General features: G+C 36.2%; 2 protein-coding genes across 4 annotated transcripts in view; both read left to right on the top strand.

Moving 5' to 3' along the window:
* Window positions 1–66: 66 nt before the first annotated feature.
* On the top strand, window positions 67–10,777 carry nobox (NOBOX oogenesis homeobox). Of its 3 annotated transcripts, none has more exons than XM_081375654.1 (9): window positions 67–272; window positions 912–1,844; window positions 3,306–3,412; window positions 3,521–3,621; window positions 3,704–3,807; window positions 4,848–5,070; window positions 6,491–6,888; window positions 8,842–9,146; window positions 10,675–10,777. In XM_081375654.1, exons 1-8 carry the CDS (start codon window positions 239–241, stop codon window positions 9,135–9,137), a joined length of 2,196 nt encoding a protein of 731 aa, XP_081231780.1. In that variant the 5' UTR covers window positions 67–238; the 3' UTR covers window positions 9,138–9,146; window positions 10,675–10,777. The 3 variants fall into 3 exon arrangements, 2 of the variants coding, with proteins under 2 accessions (XP_081231780.1, XP_081231781.1); XR_014030865.1 differs by having other exon boundaries at window positions 169–272; window positions 8,850–9,146; XM_081375655.1 differs by lacking the exon at window positions 67–272 and adding an exon at window positions 384–604.
* A 221-nt stretch (window positions 10,778–10,998) lies between these two features.
* Window positions 10,999–17,132, top strand: part of laptm5 (lysosomal protein transmembrane 5) — a 10,018-nt gene continuing 3,884 nt past the window's right edge. Inside the window, exons 1-3 of the mRNA XM_081376632.1 lie at window positions 10,999–11,035; window positions 14,252–14,386; window positions 15,948–16,056. Of these exons, the coding sequence (XP_081232758.1) occupies window positions 14,318–14,386; window positions 15,948–16,056 (178 nt within the window). The 5' untranslated portion in view covers window positions 10,999–11,035; window positions 14,252–14,317. The remainder of the gene's footprint in view (window positions 11,036–14,251; window positions 14,387–15,947; window positions 16,057–17,132) is intronic.

The following is a 17,132-nucleotide window of genomic DNA, read 5'->3' on the forward strand; positions in this document are numbered from 1 at the left end:
GGGTTAAAATTAAACCCTTTTCCAAGTTAAATGACTTAAAATGTGAGTGAATGTGAACGCAACTACACACTGAACCAGATATTGAAACACGTGTGCATGTCACGTGATGTAACCTGAGCAGCGACTGCAGGTTCTCATCAATCAAGATCAATTCTGATGCTGGAGTTTGTGCTTCACTCAAGCTCAATAACTTCAATATCTCAGTTACAGATACAGGCTTGTGCGCGTGGGCATCACGATGGCCGAAGAAGCCTTGTTTGTCAGTGATTACGGTGGGTGATTTGATGTAAACGAGCTAAATTGACTCATTGTTTTTGACACCGATAATTGTCTAATTGGTCTCATTTCTAAACGGATAAAAGGTCTAATGGTTTGATACTCAGGGCGGAGGTTCAATTTATTGTCTAATTAGTGATAAACAAGCAATTGGAGAAAATGTCACTTTTAACGCGTCACCATAAAGTAATGTTTATAACTTTTAACTGGATGATTAATATCCGGCAATAACATTTTTAATGTTTCACACACACACACACACGTTTTTCCACGTGCTTTGAGCTTTAACGCATAAAGAACTTTGAACTGTTAAATATTTTATGATAAGGTAATCTAAAACTAAAACAGTTTCTTTTTTGTGCCATGTGACATGTCTCGAAGTTAAAGGGATAGTTCATCCAAAAAGGAAAATTCTGTCATTATTTTCTCACCTCATGTTCGTTCTAAACCTGAATGATTATATTCTGTGGAACATTTTGAGAATGCCTCTTTTTTTTTCATACAGTGAAAGTCAATGGTAACCAAAACCGTTACCAATCAGTTCTGAATTAGAGTAGATTTCTTTCATTCCAAGATTGCTGGTTAGTGTTACTTTGTTTTACAATTGTCTTTTTTTTGCCGTGTCATGTTTATAGATGGTCCATGTCCTCTGTGTGAAGAAGATGAGCAGATAGGGTATTGCAGATACAGAAACACAGAGCAAGGGAATGCGAGCGAAATAAAAAACGATGCGGAAGAGGTGGAAGACGAGGAGTCACAGGAGTTCAAGAGGGACTCTGAGGTGAAACCAGAGGAAATAGCTGAGGAGAACTGGACTGTGGTTCAAGAACCTGAAGAAAGGAAAATAGAGACGAAAGAGGAAGCAAACAAAACTGATTACACCAAGCAGAAAAGCACAGAAGAAGAGCAAAACAAGAAAGCAGATAATGCTGAATCAGATGAACAATCTAAAGAAGAAGAGCAGGAAAGTATGTTAGGTTTAAAAGATGATGAAATAAAGACAGATGATGATGAGGAGGATGATGATGATGACGATGAAGAGGCAAGCGACTTGCTGGTGCCTCCGCTAGAGGATGACTGTATTTTGCAGATGGGCCCTGATTGCACCATAGACCTGGTGATGGTGTGTGATCAGCCGAGATGTATGAATGAAGACCTTTCGTTATGCCCCCCCAAGTCTTCGGATTTCTCCCTGCAGCCCCCTATGAAATCCCCACCGAGACCATTATCTATCACGTTACCACCTCAGAATCCCACAATACTCCCGTTTCAGCCCCATCCTCTACTTCAAGCTCCGGTCCCAGCACAGGCCCAGCTGGAGCCCCAGTGTTTGGGCAAACGGCCCTATGGAAGCAGCCCTGCTGTCGACCCCCAGGCCATGAGACCCCTGGAGGTGACACTACGACAGGTGTACACCACTCGCCGATACACGCGCTTTGCCAGCAGAGCGGCTCTTATGCCTCTGGCCTCCGTCGGAGGAGAAACCAGCACTCAGGCTTTACCCCCCATCAGCACTGATGTCCCTCTAATGCCCCCGAAGAAGAAAACACGCACCTTCTACAGCACAGGTGAGAGAACATACAAAAGTATGTGAAAAAGTAAAAAATTCGGTCATCATTTACTCGTCTTCAAGTCATTCCAGGCCTGTATGAATCACAAAAGAGGATATTTTTAAAAATCTGAGTGTTTTGCTTTCCATACTATCCTGTCCAGTGTTGTTTTGGACCCCATTGACTTTCAATGTATGGATAAAAACATCTTCATTTGTGTTCCACGGAAGAACACTTGGACTTTACAGATGAGATTTATATATATATATATATATATATATATATATATATATATATATATATATATATATATATATATTTGAAGAGTTCAGATGCAAAAGCCTCTAAGTGGCATTTGAAATTTTCTTCTAGAATGATCATTTTTATCAAGCTCGTATATATAAGTTCAGTAATTTCACTTAAATGGCAACAAAGATTACCTATTGGTAGTCATTTATGTGAAATTACTGAACTTAAATATACAAGCTTGATAAAAATGATCATTCTAGAAGAAAATTTCAGATGGCACTTTTGCATCTGAACTCTTCATATATACTGCCCAGTCAAAATAATTTGCTGTTTGGATTTAAATATGCAGATGCTTAGGAGTCTATGATTGGATCATTATTGTAGTGATTATTGTGTTTCTAGCATGTTATATGTTTGCCAACAGGTTCTTCTAACCATAATTGATGGAGTGTGTAGAAGATCTTGACCAGAAATGTATGCATCTCTTGATGCAAATAACATCATAGCATTTATTTCTATCAAGAGGTGCATCAATTTTTGGTCAGTATCTTGTATTGATGAAGCAAGAGTCCAGCACTCTATAAAGTCTCCTCCAGCACATCCCAGAGACTTTCAGTGAATTTAAGGTCTGAACTCAGAGACAATTCATGTGTGAGAGTTATTCTTTGTGCTCCTCCTAACCATTCTTTCACTGTCTGATCCTGAGGAATCTTGACTTCGTCATTCTGGAATGTGACCATGATGTGTTTTCCTACATGGTGGTTTAAGAAATGAAAAGCTACACACCCCATCAATTATGGTTAGAAGAACTGTTGGCAAACATATAACATGCTAGAAACAAAACAATCACTGCAATAATGATCAAATCATAGACTCTTAAGCACTTGCATATTTAAATCCAAACAGCAACTTTTTGCTTTGGCCGGGCAGTGTGTGTGTGTGTGTGTGTGTGTGTGTGTGTTATGCTATTGACATTATGAGCAATCAAAGTCCTTATATTGTAGTGTGTGTTCAGGTTTCAGGCCACATCCCAGTCATTATGAGGACATGTTCTTTAATTCAAACCGCTAAATAATCATACTAAAAAAAAAAGAGTGATGAGTAGGTGCTAGAAAATGTCATTAGCTCAGTATAAAAAAACCATTACACCTATGAAATGTCTTCATAATAATAGGTGTACTAACATCTTTGTGTGTGTGTGTGTGTGTGTGTGTGTGTGTGTGTGTGTAGATCAGCTGGAGGAGCTGGAGCGTGTATTTCAGGATGATCACTACCCTGATGGAGACAAGAGAAAGGAGATTGCGGCCGCCGTCGGTGTTACGCCCCAGAGAATCATGGTCACTGCCCATTCCTTCAGACCTCAAACCCCTTCTCACATTAATCTGTGTTTCAATTCATCAAAATACATGCAAGCGACAATAATTGTACTCTGATCCTCCCATCAGGTGTGGTTTCAGAACCGTCGAGCCAAATGGAGAAAAACGTCGAAAACCACAACCAAAAAGCCTCCTGCTAGTCGGGGTCAAACTTGTGTCCAGGTCAACAGGTTAGTGTTTACGCAGTGCAGCCAACAGATTGTGTGATGTTATGCATATAATTGATTGTATAATTAATTTGTGTGTGTGCAGGCCAACCATTTTCACAGCTCCTTCTGTTGCATCTCAACATCCCAAGCCTGGGAACACACTCCCCCCCTACAGTACCATCCGGACCAGCCGCACCAGTCCTCCAGGTCACATACTCAAACATACACCTAAACCTGTGTATTAGGACTTGACTGTTTAATTAAATTATGCATTAGGACTTAAACTGTTTAGTTAAATTGCACAATAGGACTTAACAAGCTATTTAATTAGAGCTAATCAAAAATCCCTGTACATTCAAAACATGCGCACCTGTTTTTGATAGTCCACTTTAGACATTCTACTGACTATAAGTAACTTTGCAACTACATGTCAACTAGAGGTCATTAGAGTATTAGTAGAGTGTCGTCTTAATAAGTGCTGACACTTTATTTTGATGCTCCCCAACAGACATTATACTGACTTTGCAACTACATGTCAATTTATTCTACCCTGGAAATCCAGAGTTCTCGCGAGAGCACAAGTTGATTTTGCTCAGCGAGTTTACTCTGGCGTCGAGTAATGATGCTCATTAAATATGCCCTTGTATCCGAGCTGCACCAATCACATCGGGTTATCTGATATAGGCGGGCCAGAGGCGAGATGACGACAGCGCTGTGACGTCGAAGTCATTATTAAACATTGCAAGATGGCTATGGATGAACACCAGTTGTGTGAAACGGCTTTGACCGCTACAATGAACGAGTTAGACTCGGCTCTTTATCTAAAAGAGGAACAGAAGACGCCGCTCAAATCCTTCCTTTGCAAGAAGGGCGTTTTTGCTGTTTTGCCGACCGGATACGGCAAGAGTCTAATCTACCAGTTAGCTCCGCTGGTAGCTAAGCGTATGGGGCTTGTTGTGATTGGTCGTAGTGTTATCCAATTGCGTGCAGTGAGATTTTCAAATGCACGCTTGGTGCCGCCCCTCGAGCTGGCAGATTTTCATTAGTCGATGCCAGACCATTAATCTTTCAGATTTAGGTCTGGATTTCCAGGCTAAATTTATTCTACTAACCCTAAACCAACAGTCTACTAATACTCTAATGAGAGCTAGTTGACATGTAGTTGCAAAGTTTGTAGAATGCCTAAAGTGGACTATCAAAATAAATTGTAACCCCTGTTTTTTGTGCAAATGTTCTGTGTGCATCAGGTCCAGCGTGTGTTGATGTGGCACCTTGTGTGTCTCAAGGAGGTTTTTTGGAGTACATGCCCCCTCCCATGCACAGTCCTCCTCCTATACGACGAGCCTCCTTGCCTCTCATCACGGCATACAATCCTTCCACACACACCGTGTCCCTTCTGCTGGACACACCTGAGCACAGTGAGCCCAGCTCCACTGACACAACGCCACTGAGTTTACAGACGGACACAGGGTTAGTATGAACTAGGTTACTCACCCCATGCTGTACCCTTGTTAACCACTAGGCGTCGCTAGATGGTATTTTATAAATAGATTTTTTAGAAGTGGGGGTCTGTACTACAGGTGTTCCCGCTGCTTAATGTCTTTATATTATTGGTAGTCTGCACACCTGGCCATAGCTGTTGAAAATATGATCACAAATTGGATTTTTTTTTTGTGCATTTAATTTAATTGACCAAAAGTTATTTATAATGTTACAAAAGATTTATATTTCAAATAAATTATGTTCTTTTGCACTTTCTACTCATCATAGAATCCTGAAAATGTGTGTGTATATGTGTGTGTACTGTGTTTAATTAAATTTGTATATATAAATAATACACACACATGCATGTATATATTTAAGAAAAACTGTGTTATTTATATATATAAAAAATATATTTATATATAATATAAATTATATATAAATATATACACTATATGTATGCAAATATTTCTTAAATATATAAATGCATGTGTGTGTATTTATATATACAAATTTAATTATACACAGTACAAACGCATATATTATGTAAACACAAACTTTTATTTTGGATGCGATTAATCGCAATTAATCTTTTCACAGCCCTAATTTATTTACATTTACAATTAATCATTTTGCAGATGTTTTTATCTAAAGTGACTCATAAATTATCAATAACTTTATTTATTTATTTATTTTTGTCAAATAAATGCAGCCTTGGTGAGTATGAGACTTAAAAACATTTAAAAAAACCAAACTTTTGCATTGTAGTGTATTGTTGGTATATATAGTTAAAAAAAATTGAATCAGTTTTCTTGCAGCATTCTTCAGAAAAAGTGTTTGTCTGTAAAATATCTAATAAACAAAATAGAATTATTATTGCATAAATCAAACCATAAATCAGATTATTTTTTGACATAGGTTTCCACACATTCCGGTCATGACAATGGTCATTATATCTAAATGTATAGAATTAAGGTTAGGGGTTAAGGTTGTATAATTTTTTTATAGTAATAATATTTAGTAATATTGATTATTTATCATTAATAATTTAAATGAGTTAGGTTTACTCCTTATTATTATTACTATTGACATGATAGTATTGTCTACAATTGACTTTAGTGTCTCACAAGAGACTTATCACATGTGCTCCACTGTCTTCATTCCTATTGGTAGACCCCCGCACTGCTCATTTGCATAAAGTAAAACATTTCTGAACTCTGAGTCGTTGGACACGCCCACATCATGTTTCTGCAAACCACCAGCTCTCGTTAACATGAATGCGTTCTGGTTGCTCTGTCGCTCGCCCAACAGTAACGATGGTTGGAAACACCACCTTTATGTTCAAAACAATCCAATCTTTTAATGTCAAATGATTTTGATCCTCAGAAGTGTTTTCTGCTGTTCCCAGGTTTGATTATGAAGGCATGGGCACCTCTGTGAAGATGGACTTCATGACTTCTGCTTCACAGAACAGCACTTTAAATTACCAGCTCAACACATTTCCTCCACAGTCTAACACCTTATTAACCCAGCAGACTAACAGTTTCCTCTCTCAGCAAACAAACACTCTGTTACCTCAACAAACTAGTTGTCTCATGCCCCAACAGTCTAGCACACTCTTGCCCCAGTACTCCCACCTGTCGTACCTCACGCCCTCTCCTTACCTCACACCGACCCCTACTGAGAGCAGCAGCGCCCCGTATCTGCCCCTCACCAACAACACACTCCCCGCGTACACCAGCAGTGGACATGCGTATCTCCATTCTCAAACCAGCAACCAGATGCTGCTCCAGTCAGGAGTTCATGGTGAGTCCACCAGTACACCACTGGTAACACTTTACAATAAGGTTCATTAGTTAAAGGGATGGTTCGGAGTCATTTCAACCTTCGGTCCTTTGCACCATGACCTCGAGCCAAACACCCCCCCCCACACACACACACACACACACACACACAAAAGCTTATTTTCCCTTGGTCGAACATTATTAAAGTTAGAGCTTATTTAGAGATATCTCTAAATTACCCTACTAATAATGGTACCAAACTTCTACTGTAGTACAAATAGGTTCTGTACTCATAAAAAGAGGCATTGGAAAGCAGGCTCACTATTGGCCAGCATCACACGCATCACACACATGACCATCGTCGGCCAATAGTGAGCCTACGTTCTGACGTACAACCCAGAAGCGCTGCGCTGTTACACTACATGAACTCACTCAGAGAAACACAGAAGAAAATGAATAGTTGAATAAAGTCGTCATTTTTGTTTGTTTTTGCGCACAAAAAGTATTCTCGTCGCTTGATAAACTTAAGGTTGAGCCACTGTAGTCACTTGGACTATTTTAACAATGTCTTTACTAACTTTTCTGGGCCGGCAAGTTTCAATCCCATAGAAGCCAATGGAGGAGTGAGACAGCTCTCAGATTTCATCAAAAATATCTTAATTTGTGTTCCGAAGATGAAAGAAAGTCTTACAGGGTTGAAACAACATGAGGGAGAGTAATTACTGACAGAATTTAAATTTTTGGGTTAACGAACCCTTCAAGTTCAAAACACAGGTTCGGGAGTAGCTTAAACATTCAGTCCTGTCAATCATCATTACGAGCGCACTATATAAGCAGCAGACAACACACCGTCTCATTGACAAATTCCCTCCTCCTCCCCTTCTCCTCCAGTAGATTATCTCTATCCTCTTATGCGCAATTCCATCATAGGGGGTTTTAACTCGGAGATCAAGCCGAGCCTCGGGTTTGAGTCTCCTCCAAGGACAGCAAGCCAAGTTAGTTTACTATTAACCTTTAAGGCTGAATGTGCAGACGAACTAGTGAACTAACAGTGAGCAATACATTTGTTACAATATTTTTTGTTAATGTTAGTTAAAGGGGTGGTTGATTATGATTTGACTTTTCTAGCTTTAGTTAGTGTGTAATGTTGCTGTTTGAGCAACATCTGCAAAGTTATGATGCTCAAAGTTCAAAGCAAAGGGAGATATTTGCTTTTTTTAAAAATACTTTTTAAGGACTACAACAAACGGCTGGTAGCAACTAAACGAGCTTCCTCGCGGGTTAGTGACATCACTAACCCTAAAATTTACATAAACCCCGCTCCCGGAACACGATTTATAGATTATCAAGACAGAATATGCTAATCAATGACTAGAAGATAACTACACATAAGCTACATAAATTCATCAACTAACCATTCAGAAATGTTATCTGCATGTTGTCTCTCCATCTTTCTGACTCTGGTTTGAACATTAAAGGCTAAACGTTTTTTAAATTTTCAGTGTATGTCTGTGTGAGTGCAAGCTGTTTAAGCTCCGCCCCCTGTGCCGGGAGCAGCAGCTCATTTGCATTTAAAGGCACAGACACAAAAATGGTGCATTTTTGCTCACCCTCAAAAATTGACAATTTTAACTTGCTATATAAAAATATCTGTGGGGTATTTGGAGCTAAAACTTCACACACACACTCTGGGGACATCAGAGATTTATTTTACATCTTGTGAAAAGGGCATTATACCACCCCTTTAATAATAATACAGCTGTTCATTGTTTGTTCATGTTAGTTCACAGTGCATTAACTAATGTTAATAACTAAAGCTTTGAATTTAATAGCGTATTAGTAAATGTTGAAATTAATATTATGCTGAAGAAGTATTGTTCATGGTAGTTAACTAATGAACCTTATTGTAAAGTGTCACCACACCACTGGAGGAAACATCTGTCTTTAAAATGGTAACTTGCATGTTTCTATGAAGCATTTCAGGCCTACCCTTGGACTACTGACATGTACAGTCAGCCGGGTCCATACACACAGGCGGTGTTTCGGCCACAGTTATCATCACAGGGTCATGAGAGCCAGTACACTCAACTCCTGCCCCAACAGCACTACGTCCAGCTCCAGGGAGCGCCGGCACAGCCCAGTCTTCCCAAAGCCACCGCTGACCCCCTGCTGCCCAACGTCAAGGTGGAGTCTGAGGACAGCAGTCAGCCAATCAGAGTCAGCGAGGCGGAGCCTACCTTTCACTGCGATTTCTCACCAATCAACTTTTAACAACAGCAGGTGATGTGTTGAGCTATTTGAATGTAGAGTCTGTATATTTTGCGTTTTATAATTGATTATAGAACAGAATGAGTCATTAACATTTTTGAAAACTGGGGTTGGGGGTCGACGGGACACTGGAGGGTCTGTGGAGACATTTTAGTGCCAAAAAAAGTGCAAAAAATTCTAAAGACTTGAAAACATAGTTCATATCATTGAGTAAAAAAAGTATTTCTTCTCTCCTTGCAAAGTGTTTGTTCTTGAATCAGGATTATTATAGTTAACTAAAACTATAACCATTTTTGTTACTTGAAATAAAATAAATGTTGAAAGTAAGTGAAGTTAATTTAAAAAGAAAAGATATAGTGAAAAAAATGCAGGTATTCGTCAAGGCAACATTTCTCATTTACATTGTTTAACTTGTACTAAAATAACTAAAGCTGGAATAAAATCATTTAAAAAACTAGACATTTGGACATTATTAAATAAAATTAAAATATAAAAAAAATGTATTCAAAATATTAATAAAAACTTTATATACCGTGCTATGCATAAGTTTAGACACCCATGCTAAAGTTGACTAAAAAGAGGAATAAAAAATCATCTTTTGGAAACTGAACTTAATGCCTTAATTTAAAAAATTAGGAAAAATCCAACCTTTAAGGACACCAATTTTCTTTGTGAATGAATAATGTATCGTAAATAAATAAATGTTCTTCCTTAAAATACAGGGTGCATAAGTTTGGACACCCCTATGTTAAATCCCCATAGAGGCAGGCAGATTTTTATTTTTAAGTATTTTTTATTTTTTATTTTTTTAGGATACTATGCATCCTGATAAAGTTCCCTTGGCCTTTGGAATTAAAATAGTCCCACATCATAGCCTTCAGCATACCTAGAGATTGGCATGGTTTTATTTCAGTTAGCCTAATAGCTGGTTTGATTTGCATTGAGAGATGATCTTATGGAAAGTTCTCCATGCCAATCTCTAGGTATGGTGAAGGCTATGTGATGATGTGGGGCTATTTTAATTCCAAAGGCCAAGGGAACTTTATCAGGATGCATAGTATCCTGGATCCATGAAGTAACTGGCCTTTAAAAATAAAAATCTGCCTGCCTCTATGGGGATTTAACATAGGGGTGTCCAAACTTATGCACCCTGTATTTTAAGGAAGAACATTTAATTATTTACGATACATTATTCATTCACAAAGAAAATTGGTGTTCTTAAAGGTTGGATTTTTCCTAATTTTTTAAATTAAGGCATTAAGTTCAATTTCCAAAAGATGATTTTTTATTCCTCTTTTTAGTCAACTTTAGCATGGGTGTCTAAACTTATGCATAGCACTGTATATATAATTATTATTAATTAAATCGTTAATTTGATCCTAAATAAAATCACATACTATTTTATCCTACAGTTTAAATGGGTCTTGATACATGAATTTATATTTTACTGTGGTTTATTTTTCTTTTAGCAAAGTTCTGTTTAGATGCTTCATCTGTGTCTGTGCCTGATATTACTGATATCATCTGTGTTGTGTTTCAGGGCGCTGACTGAGAAGATCCGCCGGCAAAATTTTCTTTTCTTTATATGTTTGTCTTCTGTTTTTGCTGTGGTGTTTAAGAGCTATTAAAATGCTCTTTCTCTGATGTTTTGCTGTGTTGGTTATTATGTTGTGCACAAGATGTAGTGGACTAGTGAACAGGAATCAGGCATATACACAGGCAGAGATGTATAGGACGTTTGAGGCCCTTTATGTTTGGCCTACTACTATTTAATAAGGAAGTAAGCGATTTCAGACGCATTTATGCAAGAGCGCCTGTAGAAGAGACTAGAAATGGCCACAGGGGGGCGCTGTCTCACAAGAGCACTGATCTCAGACCTGCACACTTCTCTACAACACAAGGTTTGAACGTTTTTTTGTTGTTGTTGTTGTTGTTGTTGTTGTTGTTGTTGTTGTTGATGCTGAAAACTTCAGTTCTCCTCTGACCTCCTCACCTCTCATCACTACATACTTCTATTCTCTTTCTCCATAGATATACTACAGGTGAATTATTATTATTATTGAATAAGGCCAGGATATATTTTTTGTACAAAGAAAAATAGAGAAGATGCCAGAAACCCTGCATGAGATCATTACACCACAGCCTGCTCTTACAGTGTTAATATAACCATCACACATAAGCAAATGCATGCTCTAGTTCACTTCCACTTCCTGTCTCGGGTTGCTTTCAGATGTAGTGAGATAAAAGTAAACGCCTGTGGCATGTTTGCTTTTTAGTCTGACCTCTTAATACTTATAAATTAAATGACTGGAAATGCAAACTTTGGCTATGTTAAGTGAGGAATTCATGAGTAATTGTTAAAAGGCTTGTTCATGCAAACATACACTTTAATACCTTTAATGCTAAATTAAATGTCAATTTACTGGAGTACCGGTTATTTACTTATTTATTTATTTGGTTACACTTTGTTTCGATAGTCAACTTCAGACATTCTACTAACTTTAAGTAACTTTGCAACTACATGTCAACTAACTTCATTCATTTGCAACTACATGTCAACTTACTTCATTAATTTGCAACTACATGTCAACTAACTTCATTAATTTGCAACTACATGTCAACAAACTTTAATTAATTTGCAACTACATGTCAACAAACTTCATTCATTTGCAACTACATGTCAACAAACTTCATTAATTTGTAACTACATGTCAACTAACTTCATTAATTTGCAACTACATGTCAACAAACTTCATTAATTTGCAACTACATGTCAACTAACTTCATTAATTTGCAACTACATGTCAACAAACTTCATTCATTTGCAACTACATGTCAACTAACTTCATTCATTTGCAACTACATGTCAACAAACTTCATTAATTTGCAACTACATGTCAACTAACTTCATTAATTTGCAACTACATGTCAACAAACTTCATTCATTTGCAACTACATGTCAACTAACTTCATTCATTTGCAACTACATGTCAACAAACTTCATTCATTTGCAACTACATGTCAACAAACTTCATTAATTTGTAACTACATGTCAACTAACTTCATTAATTTGCAACTACATGTCAACAAACTTCATTAATTTGTAACTACATGTCAACAAACTTCATTAATTTGTAACTACATGTCAACAAACTTCATTCATTTGCAACTACACGTCAACTAACTTCATGAATTTGCAACTACACGTCAACAAACTTCATGAATTTGCAACTACACGTCAACAAACTTCATTCATTTGCAACTACACGTCAACAAACTTCATTCATTTGCAACTACACGTCAACAAACTTCATGAATTTGCAACTACACGTCAACAAACTTCATTAATTTGTAACTACACGTCAACAAACTTCATTCATTTGCAACTACACGTCAACTAACTTCATGAATTTGCAACTACACGTCAACTAACTTCATTAATTTGCAACCACACGTCAACTAACTTCATTCATTTGCAACTACATGTCAACAAACTTCATTAATTTGCAACTACACGTCAACTAACTTCATTAATTTGCAACTACATGTCAACTAACTTCATTAATTTGCAACTACACGTCAACTAACTTCATTCATTTGCAACTACACGTCAACTAACTTAATTCATTTGCAACTACATGTCAACAAACTTCATTCATTTGCAACTACACGTCAACTAACTTCATTAATTTGCAACTACACGTCAACTAACTTCATTAATTTGTAACTACACGTCAACTAACTTCATTAATTTGCAACTACATGTCAACAAACTTCATTCATTTGCAACTACATGTCAACTAACTTCATTAATTTGCAACTACATGTCAACTAACTTTCATTCATTTGCTACTACATGTCAACTAACTTCATTAATTTGCAACTACATGTCAACTAACTTCATGAATTTGCAACTACACGTCAACAAACTTCATTAATTTGCAACTACACGTCAACTAACTTCATTAATTTGCAACTACACGTCAACTAACTTCATTAATTTGCAACTACACGTCAACTAACTTCATTAATTTGCAACTACACGTCAACTAACTTCATTAATTTGCAACTACACGTCAACAAACTTCATTAATTTGCAACTACACGTCAACAAACTTCATTAATTTGCAACTACACGTCAACTAACTTCATTAATTTGCAACTACACGTCAACTAACTTCATTAATTTGCAACTACACGTCAACTAACTTCATTAATTTGTAACTACACGTCAACAAACTTCATTAATTTGCAACTACATGTCAACTAACTTCATTAATTTGCAACCACACGTTAACTAACTTCATTAATTTGCAACTACACGTCAACAAACTTCATTCATTTGCAACTACATGTCAACTAACTTCATTCATTTGCAACTACACGTCAACTAACTTCATTAATTTGTAACTACACGTCAACTAACTTCATTAATTTGCAACTACATGTCAACAAACTTCATTCATTTGCAACTACATGTCAACTAACTTCATTCATTTGCAACTACATGTCAACTAACTTTCATTCATTTGCAACTACATGTCAACAAACTTCATTAATTTGCAACTACATGTCAACTAACTTTCATTCATTTACAACTACATGTCAAATAACTTTCATTTATTTGCAACTACATGTCGACTAACTCTTTATTAGAGTATTAGTAGACTGTTAGGTTAGGGTAAGTAGAAAATGTTGACATGTAGTTGAAAAGTTACTTATAGTCAGTAGTCTAAAGTGGACTCAAAATAAAGTGTTACTGTGTATTTATTTTCTGTGTCTTAGATTTGAACAGTTACTCTGTGAAGTGAAAAGTCAAAGTGTCGAAGAAATGAGCCTGTTTAGGTAACTACTGTAGTTGCCTAATGTTGTGTTTGGGCATAAATATGTTAGTCATTTTCCATGATCAATGTTTAAACTCATCTTTATATAGGCTTGTGCATTACAACAGTGATGCATGCTTCTACAGAATTGAAAGAGTAGAACTTATGATAAAAATCACTAAAATAAGCCTAAGATGATAACAAAAAATAATTGATGAAGTTCTCGGAAAGTACACAGGAAGCCCTGACCACCACACACAGGAACTTGCATGAGCATCAGTAACAGCCGGGTAGATTTATGTGTGTGTTTCTGAGTGTTTCAGCTCGCTTGTTCTCACTGAGGAAGAGACGGAGAGAAAGATGTCTGGAACACGCACTCTCTGCTGCCATGTCAACACGGCGACCCTCACGTTTGCCATCTTATATCTGGTAAAACAGCTTCATACACACACCTCTATAGATGCTGCCTACAATACAATATGTGCTTATATAGTTACAAATTAAAGAGTGCTTTAATTGCTTTAATTCACTTGCAGTATTAGTTCAATGGACTTTCAAAGTCACTAAAGTATATAAAGTTTTGTTCTCTGGTAAGAGCATGGCCATTTTGTTTCTGTTATTTGTCATTTGTTCAATGCACGCACCCATTAATGCAGAAAATAGAGGAAGCTGACTCCATTTTGAAGTCACAGACACTTACTGAGCGACAGACTCAATATCACACTTTATATCGATAGTCCACTTTAGATATTCTAATAACTACAAGTAACTTTTAATGTCAACTTGCAGTCATTAGAGTATTAGTAGACTGTTTACTTAAAATCTGCTAAAACTTTATTTTGATGCTTCCTAACAGACATTATACTGACTAGAAGTAACGGTAACACTTTACAGTGTCCATGTTACATGTACTTACCATAGTAATTACAGTTAATTATGCATAATTACATGCAACTAACCCTCAACCGAACCCTAACCCTATAGTAAGTACATGTAGTTCATTATACATTAAATGTATAATTACATTGTAACAATGACACTAAAATAAAGTGTAACCCACTTTACAATAAGGTTCATTAGATAACTACCTTAGTTAACATGATCTAAGAATGAACAATACTTCCTCAGCATTTATTAATCTTAGTTGATGTTAATTTCAACATTTATTAATAAGTTATTAAAATCAAGGGTTGTATTTGTTAAAATTAGTTAATGCACTGTGAACTAACATGAACAGCTGCATTTTTATTAACTAACATTAACAAAGATTAATAAATACTGTATTGTTAGGTCATGTTAGTTAATACATTAACTAATGTTAACTAATGAACCTTATCGTAAAGTGTTACTGAAGTTACTTTGCAACTACACGTCAATTTATTCTTCTTACCCTGATCTAACAGTCTACTAATACTCTAATGTGGATGTAAAGTTTTACCTTTCTTTTTTAACACTGTTTGTCTTACAGCGTTATCCATCTCTCTATCAGAAGCTGATATTTATTTATCGACCAATATATTAGATGCATAGACAGAGAAACTAACATGCATAGATATTTTTTGTTAGGATTGTGTGAGAAATCGATATTCCAAATTGAATTAGATAATTTTATGAATATTTAACCAAACCGCATTATATATTCATGAATATCGGTTTAGGAATAAATACGTTTACTGGAAACCCTCTGTCCATAGCATATGTATCTGAGGGAGGAGTTTGTGTCTATGTTATGTAATTTACACTTTTACAGGTTTTTCTGAATGAACCGCTGTTCTTGTGTAACTTGTTCTGTTGGTGTTGGCTCGGAGGAGAGAGACCAAACACACCGGCTGCCAGAATACACACATACTGAGACACACGTTTACCTTTATGAATTCATTCTGTCACATTCATCTCATCTGTACCCCCTCTGTGTGTGTGTGTGTGTGTGTGTGTGTGTGTGTGTGTGTGTGTGTGTGTGTGTGTGTGTGTGTGTGTGTCGTCTCTATAGATTGGTAATGTGCTGAAACTGGCAGGCATCTTTCTAATGCCTTCATGGGAGAAATCGGAATATTCTTTCTCCTCTCATGAATCAAAGGCTTTCAAGGGCCAGCGTGTCTGTGAGTTCACTTCATTCAGTTACACTTTATTTGGCAACACTTTATTTTACAGTTTCCTTGTGACGTATGATACATGTACTTATCATAGTAATAACAGTAAGCTATGCATAATTACATGCAACTAACCGTAAACCAAATCCTAATCCTACCCTAACCCTATAGTAATTACATTTAGTTGCTTAATATTACTCAGTACTTAAATATATAATTACATTGTAACAATGACACCTTAAAATAAAGTGTAACCCTTTATTTTAAGGTATCTTTGTTACTGTGTAATTATTATACATTTAACCCTTACTTAAGGGTTAGTTGCATGTAATTATGCATCATTTATAGTAACTACATGTAATATATAACAAGGACACTGTAAAATAGTGTTACCCATTTTTTTATTTAATAATTTCTTATTTGTTTTGTCCCAAGAGTTCACGTGATCATCACCACAATGTACTATTAGATTAGTGACCTAAAGTAAAACAGAATCTTCAGAAATATTTCTAAAGTCTACACTACTGTTCAATTTTTATTGTTTTTGGGGGGAAAAAAGTATCTTATGCTCACCAAGGCTGCAATTATTTGATCAAAAATACAGTGTTATACAGTAAAAATATTGTGAAATATTATTAAAATTTAAAATAACAGTTTTCTGTTGTAATATATTGTAAAGTGTAATCTATTCCTGTGATCAAAGCTGGATTTTCAGCATCATTACTTCAGTCTTCAGTGTCACATGATCCTTCAGAAATCATTCAAATAGATCAAGAAACATTTCTGATTATTATCAGTGGTTTTTTAGAGGAAACCATGATACATTTTTTTCAAGATTCTTTGATAAATAGAAAGTTAATAAGAACAGTGTTTGAAATGGAAATATTTAGTAACATAAATGTATTTACTGTCACTTTTGATAAATTTGATGCTTCCATGCTGAATAAAAGTATTCATTTCTTAAGAAAAATAAAAAATCTCACTGACCACAAGCTATTGAACGGTAGTGTAATATTTTTATTTATTTCAAGATTTTAATGAGATTCTGAATCACAGATTGTCAGGGGCCTCAGATTATGTCCACT

Source organism: Scardinius erythrophthalmus, assembly GCF_964197995.2.
Source record: "Scardinius erythrophthalmus genome assembly, chromosome: 10".
Classification (NCBI taxonomy): Eukaryota; Metazoa; Chordata; class Actinopteri; order Cypriniformes; family Leuciscidae; genus Scardinius; species Scardinius erythrophthalmus.

What these genes read in the sequence shown, in the direction of transcription:
- nobox (XM_081375654.1), top strand. Translation starts at nt 239, where the DNA reads ATGGCCGAAGAAGCCTTGTTTGTCAGTGATTACG. An exon ending in CTTGTTTGTCAGTGATTACG is followed by an intron (nt 273 to 911) that starts GTGGGTGATTTG and finishes TCATGTTTATAG; the next exon opens with ATGGTCCATGTCCTCTGTGT. An exon ending in TTACGCCCCAGAGAATCATG is followed by an intron (nt 3,413 to 3,520) that starts GTCACTGCCCAT and finishes TCCTCCCATCAG; the next exon opens with GTGTGGTTTCAGAACCGTCG.